This window comes from Sturnira hondurensis, unplaced genomic scaffold, assembly GCF_014824575.4.
Source record: "Sturnira hondurensis isolate 20B ecotype Veracruz unplaced genomic scaffold, ASM1482457v3 Scaffold0004136, whole genome shotgun sequence".
NCBI lineage: Eukaryota > Metazoa > Chordata > Mammalia > Chiroptera > Phyllostomidae > Sturnira > Sturnira hondurensis.
In genome coordinates, this window is record NW_028076767.1 from 18,269,431 (window position 1) to 18,294,332 (window position 24,902).

The 24,902-nt window shown below is 52.5% G+C and overlaps 1 protein-coding gene across 1 annotated transcript; it reads left to right on the forward strand.

Annotated features, from left to right (window-relative positions):
- The first annotated feature begins 592 nt into the window (after nt 1–592).
- XKR7 (XK related 7) lies at nt 593–24,243 on the forward strand. Its single transcript, XM_037044707.1, has 3 exons — nt 593–1,176; nt 21,281–21,483; nt 22,722–24,243. The coding sequence occupies exons 1-3, from the start codon at nt 593–595 to the stop codon at nt 23,675–23,677; spliced, it is 1,743 nt and encodes a 580-aa protein (XP_036900602.1). The 3' UTR covers nt 23,678–24,243.
- Nucleotides 24,244–24,902: the final 659 nt, after the last annotated feature.

Genomic DNA, 24,902 nt, shown 5'->3' on the forward strand with positions numbered 1-24,902 from the left:
AAAACAGTAAGAAACAGACAGTGAGAAAAGGGACCTCTCAAGATCAAAGAAGGGGATGAAACAATGTGCGAACACTCTGGAAACCAAGAAGTGGCCTGTTGGCGCGGCGTGATTGCTAAAGAGTTACTGGGGTGCCTGCTAAGCAGCCCCTTTCAAGTTCCTGGTCCCTCACCCTCCTCAGACCCAGGTCCTTGGAGGTAAACAGAGGAGATAAATGCAAGAGGAGTGGATGGAGAGGGGCGCAGAGAAGAAAAGAGAAAGGAAGGAAGTGGAGTGGGGCGAGGGATGAAAGGCAGAGAACATGTGGCTGGGGCCCCACACCTCCGAGGAAGGAAAGAGAGGGCGACCTGGGATGCTCTCCCCTCTGCATCTCCCTTCCCAGGGGCCGCTCCCCGATCCCGCCACAGCCCAGACGGGGTGGGGGAGGGGCGAGGGCGGCGCCCAGGGTAATGAATAATTGAAGCAGAGGGGAGGAGGAAGAAGAGAAGGAGGAAGAGGAGGAGGCGGGAGCCTCCCGCATAGGGTCCTCCCCACCCCGCACCCCACCCCCTCCACCTCCCGGAAGTCGCTCCCCGCCTCCCGCTCCGCCAACATGGCCGCGAAGTCTGATGGAGCGGCGGCCGCGGCCGGCCCGGGGCCGGAGGGGGCGGCCGGGGGAGCCCGGGGCAGTGCGTCCGGGCGCGGGGAGGCGGCGACAGCGGCCGGGGGCCCCGGAGTGACCGGGGCGGGAGGCTCCGGGCCGCGCTACGAGATGCGGGACTGCTGCTGGGTACTGTGCGCACTGCTCGTGTTCTTCTCCGACGGCGCCACGGACCTGTGGCTGGCGGCCTCCTACTACCTGCAGGGTCAGCGGACCTACTTCGGCCTCACGTTGCTGTTCGTGCTCCTGCCCTCGCTTGTAGTGCAGCTGCTCAGCTTCCGCTGGTTCGTGTACGACTACACGGAGCCCGCGGGTGCCCCGGGACCCGCCGTCAGCACCAAGGACAGCGGCATCGGCGGGCCCTCTGTCAGCACCAAGGACAGCGTCGCCGCCTTCCGGACCAAAGGAGGCAGCCCCGAGCTGGGTCCCCGGCCCGCGCCCCCCTCGGCCAGCGCCTACCGCCGCCGCTGCTGCCGCCTCTGCGTCTGGCTGCTGCAGACTCTCGTCCACCTCCTGCAGCTCGGCCAGGTCTGGAGGTAGGAAAAGCGCAGACAGAGGGAGCTGATTCCAAGGAGTGAGGGTGGAAAAGTGAGGAGGGCCTCCTACCCCAGCCCTCCTCTGACCTCTCTAGTCAACCCTCTTGTCCTGACCCCCGCCCTGCTCCACCCCAATGCAGTTCTGATTTCTTCTCTGCCAGCCTCCTTCCTGACCTCTGCCCTCAAACTCCGACCAACCCCGGTGCCATCCTCTCTAATCTGACCTTTGGAGGAGGAGGGGATGGAGCAAGGAGAGAGAGACGGAAATCCTCTGGAGGGTGTGAATGAGGAGGGCCCTGGGCTGATGAGGATGCATGTGAAGCTTGGAACAGAGCCCCAGGGCTCCCTCCAGCCCTCACCTATTCCCTTCTGCTTGAATGCTGAGCCTGGGTTTAGGAAAGAGTTCAGAAGTCCTTCCCAGCTCTCAGAGACCTCAGTTCAGAATTGCAATCTGTGCCCAGCCTCCCAGGAGAAGCATGGAATTTGAGGTGGCCAAACAAATATCCCGCCCAAACTTTTTAGACTTTTGGGAAAGGGTGTGTTGGACCCAGCTGAGAAACTGGCTCCTGTTTCGTAGGACTCCCCCAGTGTCTACCTCCCGTCCCCACCTCAGCAAAGCCAAGGGATTGGGGATCTTGCATCTGAGATTAGATGGCCACTGACTGCCCTTTAATACCAGGACAGTAAGACAAAGCTGAGGCTTTGTACAAGCAGCCTACTTCCTCTGCCAAGTCTGAGGGCGCCTGCTGAGCTGAGCTGAGGAAATTGGAGAAGGGGGAATTCTGAACCTAGGGTTCCCCTTGAATCAGGATTGCTCTAGTAGCTTAGGTTCTACTGTGCACTGACAGGGTGAACTTGCCTACAATATGATCTTAGGCAAACTCCCTCTTCCCTCCAAGACTAAGTGTCCTTACCTGTGAAATGTGGAAGACTCCCTCCTCCTCATCTTAGTGTCTACCATCCTATTTTTCTTACCTGGTGGGTGGTCAGGTGAGAGAAGGTCTATGTGAAGGCCATGCAAACTGCAATGTGTTTAAGGAATGTAATAGATGACTCTGATGATCATAGATGTGGGGAAAGCAGGGAAAAAGCCAAAGTCACAGTAGAGATGTAAAGGGTGATTATTGCTGTTCTTGTGTTTACTCTGCTACTTGTTAATTCATTCTACCTCGCTCAGAAGATTTAGATCTGGGCTGAGGGCTGGAAACAAGACACCCAGGGTTTGTCCCAGCTGCTCACTTGCTGTGTCACCCTTGTCGTGTTGCCAAAGCTCTCCCTGCCTTGGTTTCCCCATGTCTGCCTTGCCTAGATTAATGTGTATATTCCATTTAGCTGTCCTGGGGAGGAAAGGGGAGCGAAGTTGTATCCACACAAAGTAGTGTTATTATTATTAGCTTGACACATAAAAATATTCATGTCTACATCCAGGAACTAATCTACATTTACCATTCTGTGCCTGAGTGGACAGATGGTGAAAGATATTTTTAGATTCTGAAATGGTAACTTCCTATTCTTGGTAGCCAAATCTTCATCCCCTTTCGCTTCAGCCTAAAATGGGCCAACTGCCCTTTGACTCACTACGTCAAGCCCCTCTCTTCCCCCTTTTCAGAATCTACTTGCAAGAAACTGATACTTCTTTTTTCAAAATATAAACTGAATTTCCCTCAAATAGGGCAAAAAATGACCACAGAGTGGGGGCAGGACCTCAGGGGAGTGACTGGAAGTAGTTAAGGGTCTACTCAGCTCCATGGTTTCTCCGGTAAAAGGGCTAGCTATTCCCACTCTCCCCTATTTCTAAAGTAAGGTGCTTGGGATGGCAAACTCATGGCCCTTGGAATTGTTTGGTTTGGTTTGCATAGTATTTCAAACATCCAGAACTCCTAGCTTCTCTTGAAAAATAAAAATTTAACAATTAAAAAAACATCTAGTAGTATCTGGCTTGTAACAATTTAAACAGGGTATATAAGCTCCAATGTGTCCAGCTCCATTCACATATGGATCATTTCACTTAAACTTTAGGGACACAGGAGCCCTCATTTATAGTTCTATAACAATTATTTTATTCAGAAAGGGCATATCCTTGCCCAAGGTCACACAGCTAGGGAATAGGAGAGCTGGGACTCTTGGAAGGACTCTGCCTTCGAAGATCAAGTTCAATTCATCCGCCCTGTAGTTCTGCCACTAATGTGTCTCCCAAGCTCAAAGAATGATGAGTCTGAGATCCCAAGATTCCAGGATGATAGAAGTCGGGGCTTCTGCTGCACTGAGATAAAAATGTGAAAGGAGGGAGTTGGCCCCTGTGGGCAAGGGTGGGGAGACGGTGTATATTGTGGGGAAAGTGCTGGATTGGGGGCAGTGATCAAGAGCTTTATGTCTCCTTCCAGGTTTGCAACTAGCTTACTGGGTGGCCTTGGATGTTGTTTTTCCTACATCTGAGCCTCAGTTTCCCTGTATGTCAAATGAAAATATTAGGTTCGATCATCTTAAGAACCTTCCCTTTTCTGTAATTCTGACTATGGGTCTAGTTATCAGAGCTAAAACCTCTGGGCACCTGTCCCAAACGCTTTGGCTTTTAAAATGGCTGATGGTCTAGGTAAATGGAGGAAAACCCAGACAAAGTATAGAGAAGCCGGCAGGGCTGGCATTCCTAGAAATTCAGCAATGTTGGCACAACAGGCTTGCTTACTACATGAAATGTTCCCACAGTGAACAGGCTCACTGTTTGGCAGGACTTGGTGCAGATGTTCAGAGTCCCGAAACCCGGGTTGTTAAGGAAGGAGACATGTGTCTGAGTTCTCCAGGGTCAAAGCCAGGAGACTGGCCAGTCACTCACCTCCTGATCTCACGCCTCTGGTTCTGAATAAACTAATTTCAACCATAAAGACCTCTTTCAACTCCCCATGCTTGTACAATGCTGGATCGAAAGCTTAAATACTTTGAGAAGCCACAGACCTGTGTCACAGACCTTTGTCACAGACCTGTGACAGCACGTGGATATCAGTCATGAGGACACTGTGGGCGAAGCAGCGTCCTGGCTTCAGCTGATGGTGTCATGAGAAAATGTGAACCTGATATTGTCAAGTCTTGATTTCTCAAGAGAAATGGATTGGGATTTTTTTTTGGTGAATTCTTCCCATTTTCAACTACTAATTAAGATTTTTAAAAATAGTGTCAACCAAAGGAAACACGTTTGTGGGACTCTCCTTTCTGACCTCTGGTCTAGCTCTTCACAATTGATAAGGTCTTTTCTTATTCTATCCCCAAACAACTCTGCAAAATGGGTCTTGGTACTATTATTTCAAACCCAGAATGGGGCTCTGAGGAGGGCGCGAGGGGAAGGAGTTCATGGACACCGCGCACCCGCTGTGTCCCAGCTGGCCCCATGCAAGGCTAAAAGCACTGGGTCTCTTTTCACCCTGAGACTGTCCCTCTGTCGGCAATTGATGCACCCATTTACCAGCCAAAAAAGTGAGGCTCGGAGAAGTCACATAATTTGTCCAGGATCACCCACCAACAAAGTGGGGGACAGGTGAGGTTCCAACCCATTTTGCCCAACTTCCAAGCTTCATCCCTAGCACCACCACGCCAGCGGCTTTGGGGGTTCCTAGAAAGAACAATGGCCGTGGACGGAGGCAGATTGAACACCCTAGAGAAGAGCACACAGATCCTTTGGTTCAGCAGGCTGTTGGCGGGACACCGACCTGTGTTTTCATCCCCTCCCCCCAGCCCTCTGAGCTGTTAAACCACTCTGGACTATTAAGCCAATTACAGTCCTAACCTTGTCTCCTCTGACCCTGTGGGCAGCAGAGCAGTAAGCCCTGAATCCTGCTTTTCCTAATCTTGAATTCACTGGGCTCCAGCTTTGCCCAGATAAGCATGGTTTGCTAAGCCAATTACTGGAAGATGATCTGGTGTGGAATTCCTCCCAGGCTGTCAGGAGGCTCTGGGGACCTCAGAATAGGGAAGGAGGGAAGCAAACTGGGCTTTGAAGGACCTTCCTCTAATCCCCCCGCCCTGTCTGAGCACTGCTCGCTCTGCCTCTTCAGGAACCTTGTCTTGCACTCAAGAGAAGTTCTGAAGTGAATTAGTGATCTGCTTGGTGTGAAAGTCAAGCTCTGTGTCTCCCCTGTGGGAAGCCATATTCTCTTCTCAGAATAATGGTTAAGAACGTGGGCTCTGAATTCAAATATCCTTGGTTCAAATCCCGATCCTCTCACTTCCTATATGTGACCTTGACAAGCCATTTAATCTCTGTCCCTGAGCTTCATCCCTTGTAAACCAGAGATCATAATGGTTCACCCCTTGGGCTGTTTGGAGGTTTAACGAGATAATGTGTGCCAAGGGTTTAGCAAAGGGCTGGCCCCATTGTTAAGTATTCAGAACCGTTGGCAGTGATTAGTGCCATCAGCCTGGGCTTTGTTCTCTGCAGAAGCAGGTTTGTTCATTGAGCAGGTGGCCAGGGAGGGGGCAGGAGAGCAAGAGGGCCTTCAAGGCCCCTGAAGCCATAAGGACATGGCAGCTGTTCATTTAATCTTCAATCATTCATTCAGCAAATATTTATGGAGCACCTGCTGTATACCAAGCACTGTGTTGAATGCTGGGAATAGAGTAGCAAACAAGACAAAGTCCCTGCTCTCATGGAGCTCAACGGTCTAGTGGGGAGAACAATAAACAAGCAGAATATAATATGTATTGTGTTGTAGGCAGGTGAAACAAAACAACTTCCCTCCCACCTCCTAAGTTCCTCTAGCTGAGCGAGTAATCAGATTTGATCAATTAACAAGAGAAAATGTCCTAAGTTTATCACAGATGTACATGTGGGAATGCCGTAAGATAGGAGATGGGGAAACCACGGGGCAGCTGAGGTTTCTAAGCCACTGTGGACAAAGGAGAAGGGAGGTCTGGGGTTTCGAAGGAAAAGCAGGTGATTCACAGGGAGGCAGCACGTAGTAAACAGATTCTTACTGGGCTACCAAGAAACAGTGGGACACAGCGGAATCTAGTGAACAGATTTTTGTCTGATTCTCCCTGCCTGCAACACTTAATTCACATGTGCTCAGGTGAATTCCCTCCTTGAAACAAGTTTTTCTTTCTGAATTCACCTTTAGGTGGGTAAGGAGGAGGGTCAAAGTTTCTTTGAGTCTTTTGTTTCTTAAAATCAATATTCCAAAATGCATATTTGGGGGTGGCAAAACTTTGGGCATTTTAAGTATGCATAATATAAAATATAATGGATCAGATGGCAGTAAGTGCTACGAACAAATTGAAACAGGGCAGGAGGCTACAGAAGCTCAGCGAAGAGGGAATGGCTTTTGGAGATGAGGTAGTCAGGGCAGGCTTCTGGGAGGAGGTGGTATGTGGGCAGAGGGCTGGATGAAGTGAGGGCTAGCTGTGTGGAGGTCTCAGGAAGGGTGTTCCAGGTGAAGGGGAGGAGAGGAGCAAGAAGACCCATGTGGCAGAAGCAGAGAGTGTAGGAGATGATGGTGGACAGGTTGGCTGGGGTTAGATCACACAGGGCCTGATGCATGAAGTGGGGAGCCCAAGAGGATATGAGCAGGGGGGGAAAGGGGGCCTGATTTATGTTTTCCAATGTGGACTCTGGCTGCTGGATGGAAAATAGGCTGGAGGGAGGCCAGGGTAAACCTGGAGGCCCATGAGGAGGCTTTCCAATGATCCAGATGAGAAAAGATGGGCCATGTCAGCAGCAACCAGGGCAGGGAGTCTGTTTCGGGCAGAGTGGACGTGGTATCTTTCCTTCTCTGGTCCATTTCCCTATTGCAGCCAGATAGTTAATGGTGAAGAACCCCCATTCTGGAATCAACCATATTCTGTGTCGCCACTTTCTGTGATTTTGGGCGAATGGCATAACATGTGTGCCTTGATTGTCTCATCTGTGAAACGGACAGACATTCTAATAGCAGCACCTACCGCATGCAGCTTGAGGGAGTCATAAATTAAATAATGTATCTATAGTTTTTAGCACAGTGCCTGGAATACAGAAAGTGCTCAAATCTCATCAGCCATTGCTATTTGTATTATTATTTATAAAATGGGCCAGGGGTTGTATCCCATTGTGGTTTTCAAATTGTGTTTCACGGCCCTTTCACAGTCATTTCAACCCGAGTATCTCAGTTTCTCGTTTTTAACATGTTGGTTTTGTTCTAAGGTTTTGTTCAGTCCCTCAGCTGAAACATGTTTACAACCCCCTGAACTCCATGACTCCCCACAAGGTTCCTCCCTGCTCTCACTTTGCAGGGCTTTTCCAGTTCAGCCTCACCACAGCACCTCCTTCGCGCCCCCTCTCTGTGACCCCACCCCGGCCATCCTCCTCTCCCCGCCCCTCCGCAGCAACAGGCCATTAGAGCTGCTCCTAACAGACACAGTGGCGGCAGTTGGGCCCAGCGTCCCCTGTTTGATCTATAAAGACCACACAGGAGAAGCCTTGCTGGGAGGAGGGAGGGCTGCCAGGAAATGGCTTTGAACCCAAAGCTAGGGCGAAAGTCCCTGGGGAGAGGAAGGAGGATGGGTTGGGATCTGCTCTGGCCTCTCCATTCATCGCCCTGCCTGTGTTAGGGCCTTGTAATTCCTCCCCTGGGAAATCCTATCAGCCTCCAATCCCTGCCCCCCAATCCATTCCATCCCACCGCTACCGGTAATCAGAATGATAGCTCTAAAGCTCAGGTCTGACTCCACCCTTCTGAAACCAGAAGGCTGGCACGGCCCCCCTCTGCCCTTCAGGCTAGTCCAAATGCTTTAGCGTGGCCTCAGGCCCTTTGCCTCCTGCTCTTTCCTTTCCTTGCTGCTCTAGCGAACGCTCCACACACACGCTCTCCAAAAAAAACTCGCACCCTCTGTTCCCTCCCAGCTCTGAGTACTGCCTGCAGCCCTTCCTCCAGCAAGCCCCTTTCCCGTTCTCCTCTCAGTGGAATTCTGCACATCCTTCAATGCCACCTCTTCTGAGAAGCCTTCCCTGAATAAACCCAACATGTGCCACCCACTGTCATCCGACTTCCCATTCCTCAATCAGGCAAGAGTTGTTTTGTTTTGTTTTTTTCAAAAACGGAAATTGCTTTGCTGTTTTGTTTCTAAGAGAGCAGTGCACCTCTGTTGAAACCTCAGGCAGCACAGACAAGATCTAAAGAAGACTCCCCTCCGCTCATTGTCTCTGGGGGTGAGGAGGTGAGGTTAGGGGAGATTTCCACTTACTAATTAGATCTTGTACAGCCTGAAGATTTTACTCCAGCTTTTAATTAACCAGAATATACATGCATACATGCACCTGTTATTTAAAAAGTCAGATATTGCTGAAAATTATAGCTACCATTTATAGAACTTAGATTGTTCTTCTTCACAGCAATGGCATCAGGGAGGGAGTGCAGTGGGCAAGAATAAGGGTTGCGTAGCCCAAACTCTGGCTCTGCCGCTTATATGCTGTGTGGCCTTGAATAGGTCACTTAACCTCTCTAGGCCTCAGTTTCCTCCTCTGTGAAATGGGATAATAACATCGCTATACAAATGGCCATTGTGCAGGCTTATTAAATTAATATATAGAACATCCTCTCCATATCTGTAATATAAGCCAGTAATACTAGCCCACACTAACTGAGTTAGTGGAAACCGAGGCACAGAGAGGTTAACAGCCTCCTAGTTAGTACGTAGCAAAGCCAGGGTCTGCAGCGATGCAGCCCAGCTTCCAAGCCCACGTGTGTGACCACCAGGTGATACCTCCTTCCACTGGTTGTGTGTATTAGTCATGTATTGCTTTGAGGAGAGGAAAAACAATCAGAAAAATAGTTTTAAATGTTGATTTTGATATAAGATACCCACTGTTAACACTCTGGCTCCTTCCCCTCAGAAGTCCCCCCAGGCACAGTTACTCATTCCTCTTCAGGCTCCCAGGCCTGATCACATTCTGTTGTGATCATCTGCCCACCCACCTGGTTCTCCTACCAGACTCCAAACCCCTGTGGAGTTGAGGTCTTGTTTTTTCTTCTCCCTGCCCCCATGGTGACTGGCCCAGAACAGACCCTCTGTTGCTGTTGGTGGCCTTGTACCCGGCCAGTTCTGGCAGGTTTTTAGTACTTGAAGCCTGTTGAAGCAGGCTTTGCCTCTGTGGCCGATGGAGGGGTGCTGAGGCAGTGTGGGAGCCCTTTGCCTCTGTGGACGTGGTACTGGGAGCTGCTAGGCCTACATCCACAGGCTTTCAAACTGTCGTGGACAAATGCAAGCTAAGGGCAATGCATTTGTACTTGTATAAGATGTAAAGGGAACAACCATGGGCTGAGTTTTTAGGAGGATGGAGGTGGAAGAAATACTACTTTAGAGATGGAAGAAATAAAGTTCTTCATACGCAGTAAGTGCTCAGTGAGTGTTTGTGTGGACTGAATAGATTCTTTGAGATCAGAATCTCGAGCAAAACATGCGTCATTGCCTGGGGCTCAGTTACCCAATCTGTAAGGTCCTGCTGGAGGTTTGAGAATCCTAGAAGAGTTTTCCCAGGGCTCCGACGAGATAGCAGAGTCGCTGAGGCCCGGGGCACTGGTGCAGCTCGTGGCTCCCCAACTTCCTAGCTTTGTGACCTGGGGCAAATCACTTCACCAGCCAGAGCTCTAGCCCCATCTATGAAGTGGGAATAATGATAGCGTTCATTATTGTGAAGATTCTCCTAAGAATTCTTGTAAAGATATCGGGAGATAATATGAATGCGCAGGGCTCATCACATACTGTATGCTCAGAAAACGTTAATTACTGTTACTGTTATTATTAGCCCAAGTTGCAGCCCATCTACTTGCTTAGTAACAAGGTAGGGAGTGGGAGAGGGGGATGGGGCATCCTAATGCTCATTAACTTTCCCTGCTACCTACCCTACCTTTAAGGAAGGAGATTTCCTCCAGGGCCCCAGCGGAGGCAGAGGCAGTGTGAGGACAGATGAGGACCCAAGGTCAAAGGGAGGTAGAGTCTGTTTAAATAGCCTGACAATAGGCCAGAACACTCTGACAATCATGCTGCCCAGAAGCAGAGCCGGCTGTTCCCGAGGGCAGGAACTCCACACCACAGATGCAGGCAGACAGAAGTGGCTGGTTTTGGCAGGAAAGCTGTAGCATCTCTCCCAGGTGGGACCAGAGGATGAACCAGATGATCTCTAAAAGCCCCTTACCGGTTAAGAGTCTGTGGCTCTAACTTGGGGGCTTTACGATACTTGACAGTCAGACCATGGGCTTCAGATCAGTAGCCACGGACAAACCCAGCCCGAGGTGTGTTTGGCCTACACAGTATTTCCCCACTACTGTTTAATGAAACTTGTTATTATGGAAAAATACATGTATAAAAGTATAGAGAACAGGATAATGATCCCCCTTGCACCACCACCCTGGCCAGTGTTGCTTTATCCGGGCCAGCACCAGCCACCACTTCTTTCTGCAGTGATGGAAATGGGCGATATTTTCACTGCCTATTACAGTACACTAGCCCTACATGACTACTGAGTGATTGAAACGTGCCTATGTGGCAGAAGAACTACTTTCTGAATTTTAACTAACTTTAAGTAATGTAAATGTAAATAATCATCTGTGGCTAGCGTAGGACATACAGGTGTTGGAGACCAGAAGTCCAGACTCCCCTCCATTTCTTTTCTTTCCATCTTATTTTTAAGCATATCTCAGACATCATATCATTGCATTCATATGTATTTCAGTACATCCCTAAGGTCACCGGTTCAATTCCCAGTCAGGGTACATGCCTGTTTTCCGGGCCTGATCCTCAGTTGGGGGCGCACAAGAGGCAACTGATTCTTGTTTCTCTCACACATTGATGTTTCTCTCCATCTTTCTCCCTCCCTTCCCCTCTCTCTAAAAATAAGTAAATAAATAAAATCTTGAAAAACTAAAGAGATAGACTTTTTAAAAATATAACTAATATGATCACACCTAAAACAAGGAATAATAATTTCCTAATTCATATGGTATTTTTAAAATTAGTTGCCAACATTTCCAAATTGGGATGACATTTTTGCATAAATGTCTTAATTTTCAGCTATTCTTTTTTAAAAGATTTTATTTATTTTGTTTTAGACAGAGGGGAAGAGAAGGAGGGAAATATCAATGTGTGGTTGCCTCCTGTGTGCCCCGCACCAAGAACCTGACCTGCAACTCAGCCATGTGCCCTTATTGGGAATCGAACCAGTGACCCTTTGGTCCACAGGCCAGTGCTCAATCCACTGAGCCACATCAGCCAGGGCAATCTCCAGCTATTCTTGAAAAATTAAAATTCCAGCCCCACTCGGCTCACTTTCTCCCAGGGCAACAAGCAGCTGGAGCTCAGGGGCAGCTGCCTTTTTGGACTGGGCACCCCTCAGTCCTTCTCCAGAGTCCCTCATAATGATATCAGCTTGGCCCCCTGTCATCTAGGATCTCACACCCAGACCAAGATCGGATAGAAGAGGTACTTTCTCCCTACCTTGAACTACAAGTTCCCCTAGGTGACCAAAGCCACCAGAGAAGTGGAATCTAACTTCCCCTCCCCCAGCTGGCTCATGACATCCCAGCTCTGCAAGGAATATGAGGAAAAGAGAGAAAGAAGGGACTGAGAGTCTTGCGCTAGAGTATGGGATCCTGGGTTCCCATCTGCTCTGTACCCATCTCACAGGTGGGGAAAGTGAGGCCAGAGAGGGGAGAAGATCTGGCCGCAGCCGTACAGTGAAAGACGTAAGGTGGGAACCTGGTCCCAGAGGCTTTGCTGCAGAGGAACTGCCTGCTTAGTTGTTGGGCGAAAAGAGGGGCCCTGGCTGGGTGCTGCTGGCAGTGGGTTGGATAGGCCAGGGTCTCAGCTCTTCAGCCGAGGCTAAACTTAGTGGCAGAGAAATATTTGGCTTCAGCCCAGCAGAAGGAGGTGCTATGACTCTCCAGGGGGCTGCTAAGGAGGAGAAATACAGCCCTACTCCCACCACCACACGAAATGGGAACCAAATGTGTAAAATCACATTCTTTGCTGGCATTTATGACTCATTTGGCTGCCAACCCAGGAAGGTCCTATTTTGAATCCATGCAGGAGCGCTCAGCCTCAAGGGGCCAGCAGGTGCGCAGGGGGTCTCAGAGCCATTCCCTGCAAGAGCTTCCTGGGCCACCCTGCAGATGGGGTAGCACAGAGGACCCACAGGCATCTGGGTCCCCAGGGCCTGGCTCAGCTTCATTTGTACCTGTGGTGAAATGGAGAAGTTAGCCACCCTGCCTTAAGATGCCACTCTGATGCTTTTGGGTAAGTCACTTCTCCAAATGCTTGCTAAATGTCTCTGAGGTCCATTGCCTTCCGGGGCCATCCTCACCTCTCACCTGGGAACTGGTTTTCCACCTCCCACCCTTGCCTCCCTCACTCCAATCTATCCCCCCACAGCGAGTACTGCCTCTAACACCCAGAAATGCTGTCTAATCCTGTCACTCTCTTGTTTAAAACCTTCCTGTGGCTCCCCAGCAATCTTAAGTTAAAGACCAAATCCTTCATCATGGCCCACGCATCTCTTGCTTTCTTACCTGCTCCTCGAAGCTACAGTGATTCTGACCACTTACTGCTTCCTCCCAGCTCAAGAACTTTGCCCATGTTGTTCCTCTGCCAGAAACTTCTTTCCCTCCTGCCTTCACCTGGTGAACTTCTGTGCCTGCTTCAGATCGTGGCTTACTAGCCACCTCCTTCAGAAAGCCTTCTCGGATTGCTACCCCTTCCCAAACTGGGCCAGGCCCTCCTGCAGTAGCACTGCTTTGCTCAGTGCTGAAACATGGAAGCCTGCTTGCAGCAGGGCAGGAACCCATGGAATATATTTGTTGTTCCCTGTTTCCGTGATGATTTAATTAACGTCCAGGTTCCCCCACAGACAGTAATGGATGGGGTGGGCCTGTCTCGTTCAACATTGTGTCCACCAGCATTTTAGCACAGTTCCTGGTGCACGGTAGGTACTCAGAGATGCTGGATGGATAAATGTCAAACGAACCTCCCCTTTTCTGAGACTCAGTTTCCTCATCTGGAAAATGGGGATCATGCCCACAAGAGCTCACAGGGCTCCAGTGCAGATTTCAGCAGGTCTTTGATGAGTGGCAGTTATTTTCAGGGGAAGACAAAGACCCCAAAGAAGACCCTGCCCTGTGAACTTGCCCCAGAAGGACTTCTCTGAGCCACTCTCTCCTCTGGACAGATTCATCGAGCCCTGGGGGAAGGCGGCCTACGCATGGCCCGCAGCTGTGCCAGACGCTAAACTAGAAACAAGAAGGCCTCCTCTGCCTGCTGGGGCCTCAAACTCAGAAAACTCCTTAAGGTCTCCCATTGGTTGCCTGCCCAGCACTGGGCTGAGCATGTTACATTATTCACTACTTACTGACTTCATGCCTACTCCATAAGGTGGGCAATAAGCCGAGGGGTTCAGAGAGGGAAGCAACTTCCCCAAGATTATACAAACAGTGACGGAGCCAGCGCCTGAACCTGGGCCTCCCTGACCCCCAAGCCCAGGTTATTTCCCTCTGCATTTGGCTGCCTTCCTTGGGAGCTTATAAAGTATATTCACACTCTGCATTCATTGACTCACTCAGAAAACAAATATATGTTGGACATTAGCTATGTGCCTGGCACTAGCGACATGGCAGAGAACAGGAGAACCATGCGCCCTACACCACTGGCCAGACATATGATAAATGTGGGAGCAAGTAAATTAGACCATTTCCAGTTGTTATATGTGTTTTTAAAGAAAAAAAAACAGCTTAGCATGTCAGGAAGTGGCCAGCAGGGTGAGCAGAGTGCTTTGGGAGGGGACCTAGGAGGGTCTCTCGGAGGAGATGACACTGAGCTGAGGTGGGAAGAATGAGAATTTGTCAGAGGTTGGGGGAGCCCTTTCCGAGCAGAGGCTGGAATGAGCTTGGGGTGCTCAGGAGCAGCAAGGCCGGTGCAGCAGGGGAGGCGGAAGGTGGGGGAAGGGGGCGGGAGCAGAGAGATGCCAGAGGCGGGCAAAGGCTAGATCGCACTGGCCTCAGCGGCCACGGTAAGACTTCTGTTCTGAGAGTAGTGGGCAGTGGCATGCACTGATCTGAGACGTTACAGGACCCCTCAGGCTGCTGTGTGAAGAATAAGCTCGAGGAGCGCAAGGAATGGAGGAAGGGCATCGGGGCCAAGGGAGGCTGCCGCTGCTTGGAGTTGGCCGGCTGGGACCAGAGTGGTGACATCGGGGTGGAGAGAAGTACCTGGGTTCAGGACACAGATGCTGGTCCTTAAGGTTATAAGAATTGGATGGGCGGGGAGATGGGCCTGATGGAAATCCCTCGCAGAGGCCAGAATCAGGGTACCTGGGCCCATTCTGTAGAGGAGGTCTGAGGCCCACAGAGGGGTTGGGCTTCCCCTGAAACGACTTGAGCCTGGGTCTCCTGACTCTGATTACTGTTGTCACTTCCCACAGTGTTCTCCAACCCCCTGATGATGCCCAGCAAAGCTTGTAGGCCCACCTCTGTCTGACGCGGGTCCTCCTGGGCGTCTCTGCCTAATATGGGCACTGCACACCCTCCATGGGACTGAAGCACCTTCTCCAGGGCTGGGGCCCATGAAGAGCCACATCTGCGTCCTAGGTGTGGCACTAACCTGCTGTGTGACTTTCTACAAGCCCAGTCCCTTTCTAGGTCTCAGTCTCTTCATCTATTAAGTGAGGATAATAATAGTACCCCCTTCAAAGATTTGCTGTGAAAAATGAACAATATGTATAGAAAGGCTTAGCATAGCTGGTCATGCAGTTGGTGCTCAAAAAATAGGAGCTATTAACAGTATCATTAACACCTGCCCGCTGTCCCCTACAGACCTAAGCAGTGATGCGCCGGCTGGTGCAGGGTGTCCTGCTCCTTCCCATCAGCCCTGCTTTCCCAGCCCCACCCTGCTCATATCCAGAGGGTTGCAGGCCTATCCCACAGGGGAGGCCAAGAGCTAACCAAGGCAGGGTGGGAGGTGGGGCGTTCCTGGATGGAGCAGGAGCGGGGGCACCGCTGGAAGCTGCTGTGTTTTTGGCCCAGAGTATGAGGGGGAGTGGAGAGGGGAGAGAACACACACTCAGAATCACTGAGCCCGACAGATGGAGGAGATGAGGATGTGAGAGACGCAGACAGACAGAGAGAGACCCAGAGTCGGGGAGAGGATGAGCAGGCAGGGGAGGACAGCCGGAAAACTGGCAGTCTCGCCAAGCCATGAGCTGAGCAACAGACCGGCAGATGGACCAAGCAGCCAAGAGACTGACAGATAGACAGACGACAGGCAGACTCAGTATCCAAGAGACAGACAGAAAGATGGACTGAAAGTGGACCAGTATCCAAGCGGACAGACAAGCTATCCTGATATTCAAGCGATAGACAGACTGATATCCCCAGCCCCTAAGAGCAGACAGACAGGCTTACACATGATCCTGGGCCAGACGACTAACAAATGGACAGAGTGTCTAGGAGACAGCGTGACCCATAATCCAAGGTACAAACCATTGGACTGACCCCGGGTCCCAGGGTAAGGTTGACTGACTGACAATAACTAACGAACAGATAAATAAATAGGCTGACCCTGCATTCAAGGGGCGAATACGACAGGCTGAACTGAGCCACAGACAGAAGAGACAGTGGCTCAGGCTCTGAGGGCAGATGAAGGGACAGGTCCAGCTTGGACACAGGTGTACCATCTGCATGGGGATGGAGGCCCTGGCCAGAAACCCTGACCTCATACCAGAGACTCAGGGCAACCCAGGAACAAAGAAGAGGAGAGAGAAAGAGTGACCCAGACGCTGGGCCCAGAAGCTTCCTGGCTTCTCAGGGATATGGATCCTCTCTTCCTTCCCCATTAGAGAGGAGCCTCCCAGCCATAGGGGATGCTGGGAGATTTCTAGGTCACATCTGGGAGAATAAAGTAAGATGTGTCCATTTCTTGACCCTGCTGGCTGCTCACGGAAGCAATGGGGCTCAGAAGGCACAGCTCTCCGGATCCGTGAGTGCAGGGATCTCACACCCTAACTGCTGGCTTCTCTCCTCTCTAGACTTGGTTTTATTTGCTACCAATCCCACCTTTCACAACACACACTATCTGTTCTTCCAGTTTCCTCCCAAACATGCTTCTTCTCCGAGCACAAGGCTGGGAGTCAGCAAATTAGATCCCAAATAGGCCTCTTAGCACCCCTATTTCCTCGCCTGGAAAACGGGAGGTGAGGTGAGTGGTAGAAGCTGTCTGTTAGGTTTGTCAGACTGGCTCACGCTGGCCTCAGGCAGCATAAGGCTGAGAGCTGTCAAACTTGGCCGAGCCCACCCAGGCCGAGGAAAGTCAGGGAAAGCTTCCTGGAGGAAGAAGGACAGAAATAAGTCAGTGAGGACAGGAGTGGCCTGCGAGGTGTCCTGGCTCTATGCAAACTCAGGCAGAGCAGCCCTGGGGCCTCCAAGGTCAGGAGTGAGACACACGCAAACACATTTATTCATTCAACATGTATTTATTGAGTGCCTACTGGATGTGCTAATGCTGGGGACACAGTGGTGACCCAGACAAAAATGGTCCCCACCCTAATAGTAAAATAGAATAGAAAGTGTGTGGTAAAATAGAAAAACAAATGTGTAAATTAACACATAAGGTTATTTTGTAGTGCATGTTAAGAAAATAAGGGAGGGCAATGTGACAGGCTAGAGTGACCTGTGAGAGCAGAGGGGCTAACATTGGACTGGTGACCAGGGAGGCCACTCTGAGAAAGTGACTTGGGAGCTGCTCAGGAGCCAGTCACAGGAGGATCTGGGGAAGGGGTGTTCCAGGAAGAGCAAGTAGCAAGTGCAAAGGCCCTGAGTCAGGAAGGAGTTTGGCTGGAGCACTGAGAACAAATGAAACTGGTTTAGGAAGAGAAGGGAGACATGGGCAGGGCCAGAGGGTTTGGGGCCTGCAAGCCAAGGGGAGACGCTTGGATTTTTGTTCCAAGTGTGATGGGTGACACTTGGAAGGTTTTGAGAAGGGGAATGACATCCCTGACGGGTTTTCAGAATACCCTCCTGGTTGCCATGTGGATGTAGGGAGCCCACCGAGAAGGCGACAGTGACAGTGGCCTGGACCAGGGTGGTGGCACTGAAAGAATGGATGGACTGGGGATGCATTTTAGGGGAGAGCAAATACATTCCCCAAGGCTGCCTTCCTTCCCCTGAGAGAGAACTTCCTTCTCTGGTATCAGTCCCATTTGCGGTAAAGATGAATTTCTTCCAATCCCTTTTCAAACAGAGTGGAATGGGTGGGCTTCCTGGAGGAGGTTTTAAGAGGCTGCTTGGTGAGGGAGCCAGAGGCCTCTATCCAGCATATGCTCCTCCCCCTACTCCCCCCCCAGCCCCCACCATGAGCACATCCTTCTGCAATTTACAAATGCTCACTACAAGGAGGAAAATGAGGCTCAGAGAGGCAGAGAGAGTACCCGAGGCCACAGAACATCCAGGGCAGGGCTGTGCAGCTCCCACAAACTCAGCGTATTGCCGTATTGCCCTCGCCTCTGACCCTCGCCGCCGCAGGGGCTGTGATGTTGGGGAGGAGGGCGGAGCTGACCCCTTGTTAGAGAAAGTGAAACTGGGGTTCAGGGGAAACAGTCCTGGGCAAGGCTGTTTTAAGACCTCCACATCTATCAAGCACATTAAAATGCAGCCGTATCAAACGTATATTCTTTATACTCAGATAAAAGCCAAATTGCCGTTGACTGCCTGGTATCATGTTCTGTTTTGCAGACATTTAATGAAACATTTATTAATTTTGATTCTGCAGTTTTTCCCTGTGTTTTAGAGCCAATTTCGTTTTCCAGGCCTCAAACATTTTTCTAGGCCCCTAAAAGCCTTGCAGGCCTTGGCAGTGAGCATGCAGCGTGGCTGGCAGGAGCAGCCGCAGATCTGGGTGCTCTTGCCAAAGCAGGCGGAGTATTGTTGAACCCCAGCCCTTCCAGCCCCAGACTACCACGCGATCTTCCTACGCTCCCCGCTGACCCCACGTTTGTGGGTCTCAGAGGCCTTCTGTCTTCCCCTCCCCCTTCCCTGCTCTGGCCCACTGTGGTCCTGGGCTGGGTGAGTCCTTTGTCTGTGGTTAGCGGGTGTGGGGCTTTGGGAGCTGGCAGGAGTGGGCGGGGAGGTGGGCAGGCAGCCTGTCAGGTGGTGATGGATGCTGGCTGGGCCGGGGCCTCCCTCATGCTGACCAGGGCCAGGAAACAGATGGTCTTCCAGCCTGAGCGAAACTTCCAGGGTGTCGCCCTCCCCCAACTCCCCAGGCCCCTTCACGTTGGACCAGCTGGTCTCTCCTTCCTGTTCAAAGCCAGAGCCATGGGAATGGGGAAGGGAACTGGGTTGGGGGAAGATGCAGGCTGGGAACGGTGGTCTGTGTCCTGGGCCCTCAGGAGCTTGGGGGGCCATCTGGGTCTCTCCCTTGGCCCCCCCCCACCTCTGGCCGTCTCCAGTTCTGTTCTCTGCCCCTCCTCTGTGCCCTGCCTTAGCTCAGCCCTGTCATTTCAGGCCTGGACCAAACTCCAGCCTCTCCTGGCTTTCCTCCAAGCCAGCCTCCAGAGCAAGCTTTCTAAGCCACTGAGCTTATCACATCACCCCTGATTCTGGGATAGAATTCAAGTTTAGAATAAAATATGAACTCTCCAGTCTGGAATTTGATGCCCTTCACAATTCCAGTTTTCTTACGTCCCTGTGCATGAAAACCCTACCCTCCAGGCCTGCAAACCACTGGCCATTCATTCTCCTAAAAGGCCGTGTTCTTCCATGCCTCTGTGCCTTTGCTCAATGCTTCTTCCACCTGGAATGCCCTTGCACTTCTCATGTGCCTTCCAACACCTACCCATGTTTTAAAGCTGAGACCAAATGTTTCTTCCTCCAAGAAGTCTTCCCTGACCCCCCTCAGCCCCCAGTTAAAGTTTCCCAGCTCTTCTGTGGATTCCACAGCATCTTGGAGCATCTATTTCAGCTCTTACCTTGTCTCCCTCCCATGGGAGTGAGAGACACTTAAGGGCACAGGATGTGGCACGGAGCTGGTGGTCAGGATATATTTGCTAAGTAAATAAATGAGGCCGGCTGCAGGGAACCTTACGTGGGGCATAGGTAGGGGCCCAGAGAATGAAAGTTACAAGGAGACAAATTTCTGCTCACCAAAGAAACACAATCTGTGCGGATCTGCCCAGGAGCAGAAGGCCCTGCCCCAGGAGGTGGGGACTGCCTACCTAGGAAGTGCGCAAGCAGAGAGTGTAAATGCCTGGGGCTGGGAATTGCTGAAGGCACTTCAGCATTGGATGGGAGAGTTGGACTGGGGGACCAGGGATGGGGAGGAGAGCCCTGAATGGGATGTTCCCAGCCACATTTTCAGGAGAGAGTTTGGATCCCAGAACGTTCCCTCTGAAAGGATCTCCAGAGTCATCAAACCTAGCCCTCTTGTTGGCAGATGGAGAAACTGAGGCCCAGAGATGGTCACACCATTGCTGAGACCAGAATACTCACTGGGGAAACTCTGGGTCTGTCCGCTGTCCCCAAATTCCAGGGAGCACTGTGTTCCTCCCTCGGGCAGGCAATTCACAATGGAACGCCATTGACCTCCAAACCACATTCTGATCATGCCCGCCCTTCGTATCTGGGAAATCCCCGTTTCCCCAATTTGTGATGCGGGCACAGGGGCACTGAATCTGTTGGGATTTTCTCCCCTGGTTTCTGGGGAGATCTCTTCTAGAGGAACCCTCTTTGGTTTCAACAAAGGGCATGCCTGCCCCATGAATCAGGGAATTTGGGGGTTGTGGAGGCTAGTGTCTGTGATGGCAACAGCCAGGGCAGGGAGGGGAAATCAGACCCAGAGATCTGTGTGGACAGGTCCCTTGTCACCCAGTGCACACGGCACTTTACAGTTGCAAAGTGTCTTCTCATCCATTACATCCTCACAGCCACTTTGGCAGGGATTAACTAGGGCTCAGAGAGGGTCTTCTTGCTCAAGATTGCAGAGCAAAGTCAGAAACTGAACTCAAGACTTCAGGATTCCTTCCATGTCCCCTACTGGGTTCTCATGCAGTGAAACAAACTTTTAATCATTCCCACATTCGTTCATTCAGCCAACTCACAGACTGAGAGAGCACGGATGGTGTGCTAAGAATTGAAGATGAGCAGTTACCAAGCTGACCTAATCATTCTCATGGAGTTCACAGTCTTGGGGAGATAGATGCCTATACTCCAGGAGGAGTGTAGGAGGAGAAGCCCCTACTCCAGGTGGGGGGTGGTCAGCAGAGACTTCTGGTTGGAGTTTCGTTTATTATAAACTGAGCCTTGTGTGGGGGGGCCGAGGGAAGCAAGAGTTATCCAGGTTGGGGGCTGGAGTGGACAGGACAGGTGAACAACTGTTGCAAAAGCCCGGTGGTGAGGGGGAGCATTGTGAGCTGGAATCTGACCTGTGCAGAGCAGCTGGGGACAGCGTTTGCTGGGAGAAGTGACATGAGAAGCGGCAGCAAAGCCTCGGATGCCAGGGGATCTCTAAGCAGCTTCTCCGTGCCCTGTGGGGAGAACTGAGCACTCAGGGATGGCATTGGGAACAGGCCAGGAAGCTGCTGGGGGCAACAGAACTGGGGGCTGGCACCAGCAACTGTTCCCTGTGTGGGCGAAGTCTTTCTGGCATATAGGGAGAGGCAGAGTTGCTTAACGATTAGAGGGGGAGCCCGAAGCCAGGCTGCCTGGGTGTGAATGCTGGCTCCACTGCTTCCTAGCTGTGTGATCTCGGGTCTCAGTTTTCTCATCTATAAAGTGGGGATTAGAAAATGACAGGGTGCCAGGAATCCTGTGAAGAAAGCAGGCCCCAAAGTGCCCGAGGAATAATGCTGATGAGAACGCTGTAGTAAGTAAGCACTTACTTTGCCTCACTGCTTTAAGCTTAGGAGCCCACTGGGAGCTCCCCAACATCCCCAAGGAGTTCATTGATCCTTTTGAAATGCCCATTTTACATCTGTGGGAATAGGCTCAGCGCAGTCAGTGACTTGCCCAGGGCTACACACGTCCACCCTTCCCCTTTGCGCTTGCTGGGTGGCAAGGGGCGGGTTGGGAGTGGGTGCCTGAGCATGAGCACCGTGTCCCTCCGGCAGGTACCTGCGCACCATGTACCTGGGGCTGCAGAGCCGCTGGCGCGGGGAACGGCTCCGGCGCCACTTCTACTGGCGGATGCTGTTCGAGAGCGCCGACGTGAGCATGCTGCGCCTTCTGGAGACCTTCCTACGCAGCGCGCCGCAGCTTGTGCTGCAGCTCAGCCTCCTGGTGCACCGTGGCGGCCGTCCGGACCTGCTGCCCGGTGAGCCCTGCTCCTTCTGCCCTTCCTGCCCGCTGCGCCCTCCTCGCTCCGGGAAGCCCCTGACCCCCAACCGGAGCTCACTCACCTTCAGTATTCGATATTCTGACAGCCCCACGTGCCAATGCTCCGTGCTTCAAGGCCCCTGGGGATGGCCTGAGCAACCCCTCCCGCCTCCCCGCTCATTGTCAAGGTTGTGCAGGTCTTGCCCCTTCTACTCTCACCACCCTCCAGGCCTCTCCAATGGCTGCGCCACTTACTCTCAGTGTTGGAAGAGACCTGGCCTCTCCACCTCTTGGCCTCCTCTTAGGCCCCATTCAGCCCTTTCGCCCTTCCCTATTATCAGGGCAGACCAGACCCCACCCATTTCTGCAAAGTTTGAAGGGGGCCTTGACCCCATCACCACACCTCAGGCCCTCTCCTGCCCCCTTCATTCTCCAAACTTCCCTGGTCCCAGCCTACATCTCCTGGGACCCCCATCTATCCACCCTCTCACTGCTCTTTAGCCCCTGGGAGCCCCTCCCAGGTCTGGCTCCGGTCCCATCACTCACCTCCACCTTGCCCCTTCCCTCACTCCAACAGGACAGGCAAATGCCTTTTATGTCAGAGAAAGGCCACACCCCCTGTCTTCTGGGACTCCCCATGCTCCTCCCACGCAGATTCCACCCAGCCCACCCTCAAAGTCCTGAAAGACTCGATCACCACCTCTCGGGCACTGGGCCCCCATCAAAACTCTCGCCACCCTAGATTTGCTTCCCATCCCCTCAGCTGCGTTCAGGTGCCCGTCCCTCTTCGCCATCTAATTTCATCTTGGTTACCTACAGCTTTTAACAGTCCCCTCCTGGCTCCTCCACATCCTAACTGTGACCCCTCCAACTTTGTACCTCCTTTCCCACTCCCAGAGTCCTGCACCCTAATTTCCCACCTTTCCACCAAGCCTCTGAATCCTAACGGACCCCTACTAGCAACCTGGGCCTGACCCTATGGAGCCCCAAATCACCCACCTTACTTTACCTTGATGGTCCTACCCCTACAGAAGTACCCAGTTCCACCCACCCCTCCCCTGCATCATCAGTCTTGAAGACCACCCATAAGACCCTCCCATACCCTGCCTGATTAATAGGCCCTTCCCTCGCAGGCCTCGGAACCCAGCTCCTGACCCAGAACCCTCCCCTTTACCCAGCCCCCAACCCAGACCCACCCCTAACCCAGCCCACCCCGCCCCCACCCTGTCTCCACAGCCCTCTCCACCTCCGCCTCTCTCCTGTCCCTGGCCTGGACACTGGCCTCCTACCAGAAGGTGCTGCGGGACTCCCGAGATGACAAGCGGCCACTGTCGTACAAGGGTGCAGTGGCCCAGGTGCTGTGGCACCTATTCACCATTGCGGCCCGCAGCCTGGCCTTTGCGCTCTTCGCCAGCGTCTACAAGCTCTACTTTGGCATCTTCATCGTGGCCCACTGGTGCATCATGACCTTCTGGGTCATCCAGGGTGAGACGGACTTCTGCATGTCCAAGTGGGAGGAGATCATTTACAACATGGTAGTGGGCATCATCTATATCTTCTGCTGGTTCAATGTCAAGGAGGGCCGCAGCCGCCGCCGCATGACTCTCTACTACTGCATTGTCTTGCTGGAGAACGCAGCACTCACGGGCTTCTGGTACTCAAGCCGCAACTTCTCCACTGACTTCCATTCGCTCATCCTCGTCTGCGTGGTGGCCTCCAGCTTCGCTCTGGGCATATTCTTCATGTGCGTCTATTACTGCCTCCTGCACCCCAACGGGCCCATGCTGGGTCCCCAGGCGCCTGGCTGCATCTGCCCTGAGGCCTCAGAGCCCTGTGGCCCACCAGCCGATGCTGTCACAAGTCCCCCAAGGTCCCTGCCGAGGACTACAGGCGCAGAGCGGGATGGGGCCTCAGTGGGGGGTGAGCGTGCGGGGACCCCCACACCACCTGTCTTCCAGGTGCGGCCCGGCTTGCCTCCCACACCAGTAGCCCGCACCTTGCGGACAGAGGTGCCTGTCATTCGGATTGACCTGCCTCGTAAGAAGTACCCCGCATGGGATGCTCATTTTATTGACCGCCGGCTCCGGAAGACCATTCTGGCCCTGGAGTACGCCTCACCGGTCACACCCCGGTTGCAGTACCGGAGCACGGGGACCTGCCAGGAGTTGCTGGAGTATGAGACCAGTGTGTAGGCCCCAGGTCCCCCGCTACAGGGGTAGGCCTGGCTCATCCCACATCGACCACAGTGTTGAGCCTGGAGTTTCAAGGCCACTAGGCTGTGGGGACGTGGGTCTGTTGGTACAAGGGTAGAGTGGCTCCACCACTGGGTTCTTTCAGGGGAGGGGCAGCCTGGTGGAGGCCCCAGCCCTAGGCTATGTTTTGAGCCCTGTGGCCCAGTTCCTAAGCCCCCCTTGGACCAGGGCCCAGGGAATAACTGGTGCTACATTCCTCACGAGCTGCCCTGCTTTCATGAAGGCCTCCATACCGCCTCCGGTGCTGGGGACCCCACACCTTCCCCCCTGCCCGGAGTTGCCCACGTGTCACCTGTGGTGGACCTGTCAGAGAAGGGGCACTGTCTGGGGTTCAAGACCGAGGCCCTGTGCTCCTGAATGGGTGCTGGGGGGGATGCCTCTGCGGTGGGAGGAGGTCTCTGAGGGTGAAGGAGGCTACAGAAGATGGGGTGAGGTGGGAGCGTCTGGTGAACAAATTGGGTACCGTTCCTGTGGGTCCAAGGTCTGGGGCCCGGGTCAGAAAGGAATTAAAGGAGGGAGTCGGGGTGGGGTGGGGAATTGGGGGTGGGAGGCAGAGAGTACTAGAGCTGAAGGGGAGGAAGGACGCTGAGACATCTGAGGGGTCCAGGCTGACTGAAACAGGAAGGGTAGCAGATTTGGGGAAGGGGAACCCTTGGTCCAGAGCACACAGCGTGTTCCCCGAGTGAATTTCCCCCAGAGACAGCCTCCGTGTGGGCTCTGTCATGGTCAGGGCTCCAGACACCCGCGGCAAGATGTTTCCAGAAGCCTTGCTTTGTTCTAGGTGAGCACCCAGAGCATGTCTCGTAGAAAAAGGTCTTGAGTGCAACAGATAAAATGTCAAGGAAGCTCCTCCATCTGGGCTCGATCGTAGATGAGGTCCTAGCACATTTAGCAGAGGAACTTCTTAGAGAGACATTCCTGGTTCTGGATGAAGCCCTAGAACACTGTCTTGGGCAGTCGCCGATCTGGGCTCGGTTGTGAGGTGAGCGCCCTGAGTCCTGCTGCTGTACCTGGGGAATTCCGGGCCCTGGCACTGTGGTGGAGGGTCCTGAGGACCCCATGCGAGTGGGGTATTCCAGGAACAGGTACTCCAGTTCTAGATTTCTGGGGTTTGTAGGAGTCCCGTGCTCCTGTCCACCTTGGTCCATAGCCATCTTCCCAAGAG

Coding starts and splice junctions, on each gene's coding strand:
- XKR7 (XM_037044707.1), top strand. CDS start 593: ATGGCCGCGAAGTCTGATGGAGCGGCGGCCGCGGCCGGCCCGGGGCCG. Junction 1,177..21,280: donor CAGCTCGGCCAGGTCTGGAG/GTAGGAAAAGCG, acceptor TCCCTCCGGCAG/GTACCTGCGCACCATGTACC. Junction 21,484..22,721: donor CCGTCCGGACCTGCTGCCCG/GTGAGCCCTGCT, acceptor CTGTCTCCACAG/CCCTCTCCACCTCCGCCTCT.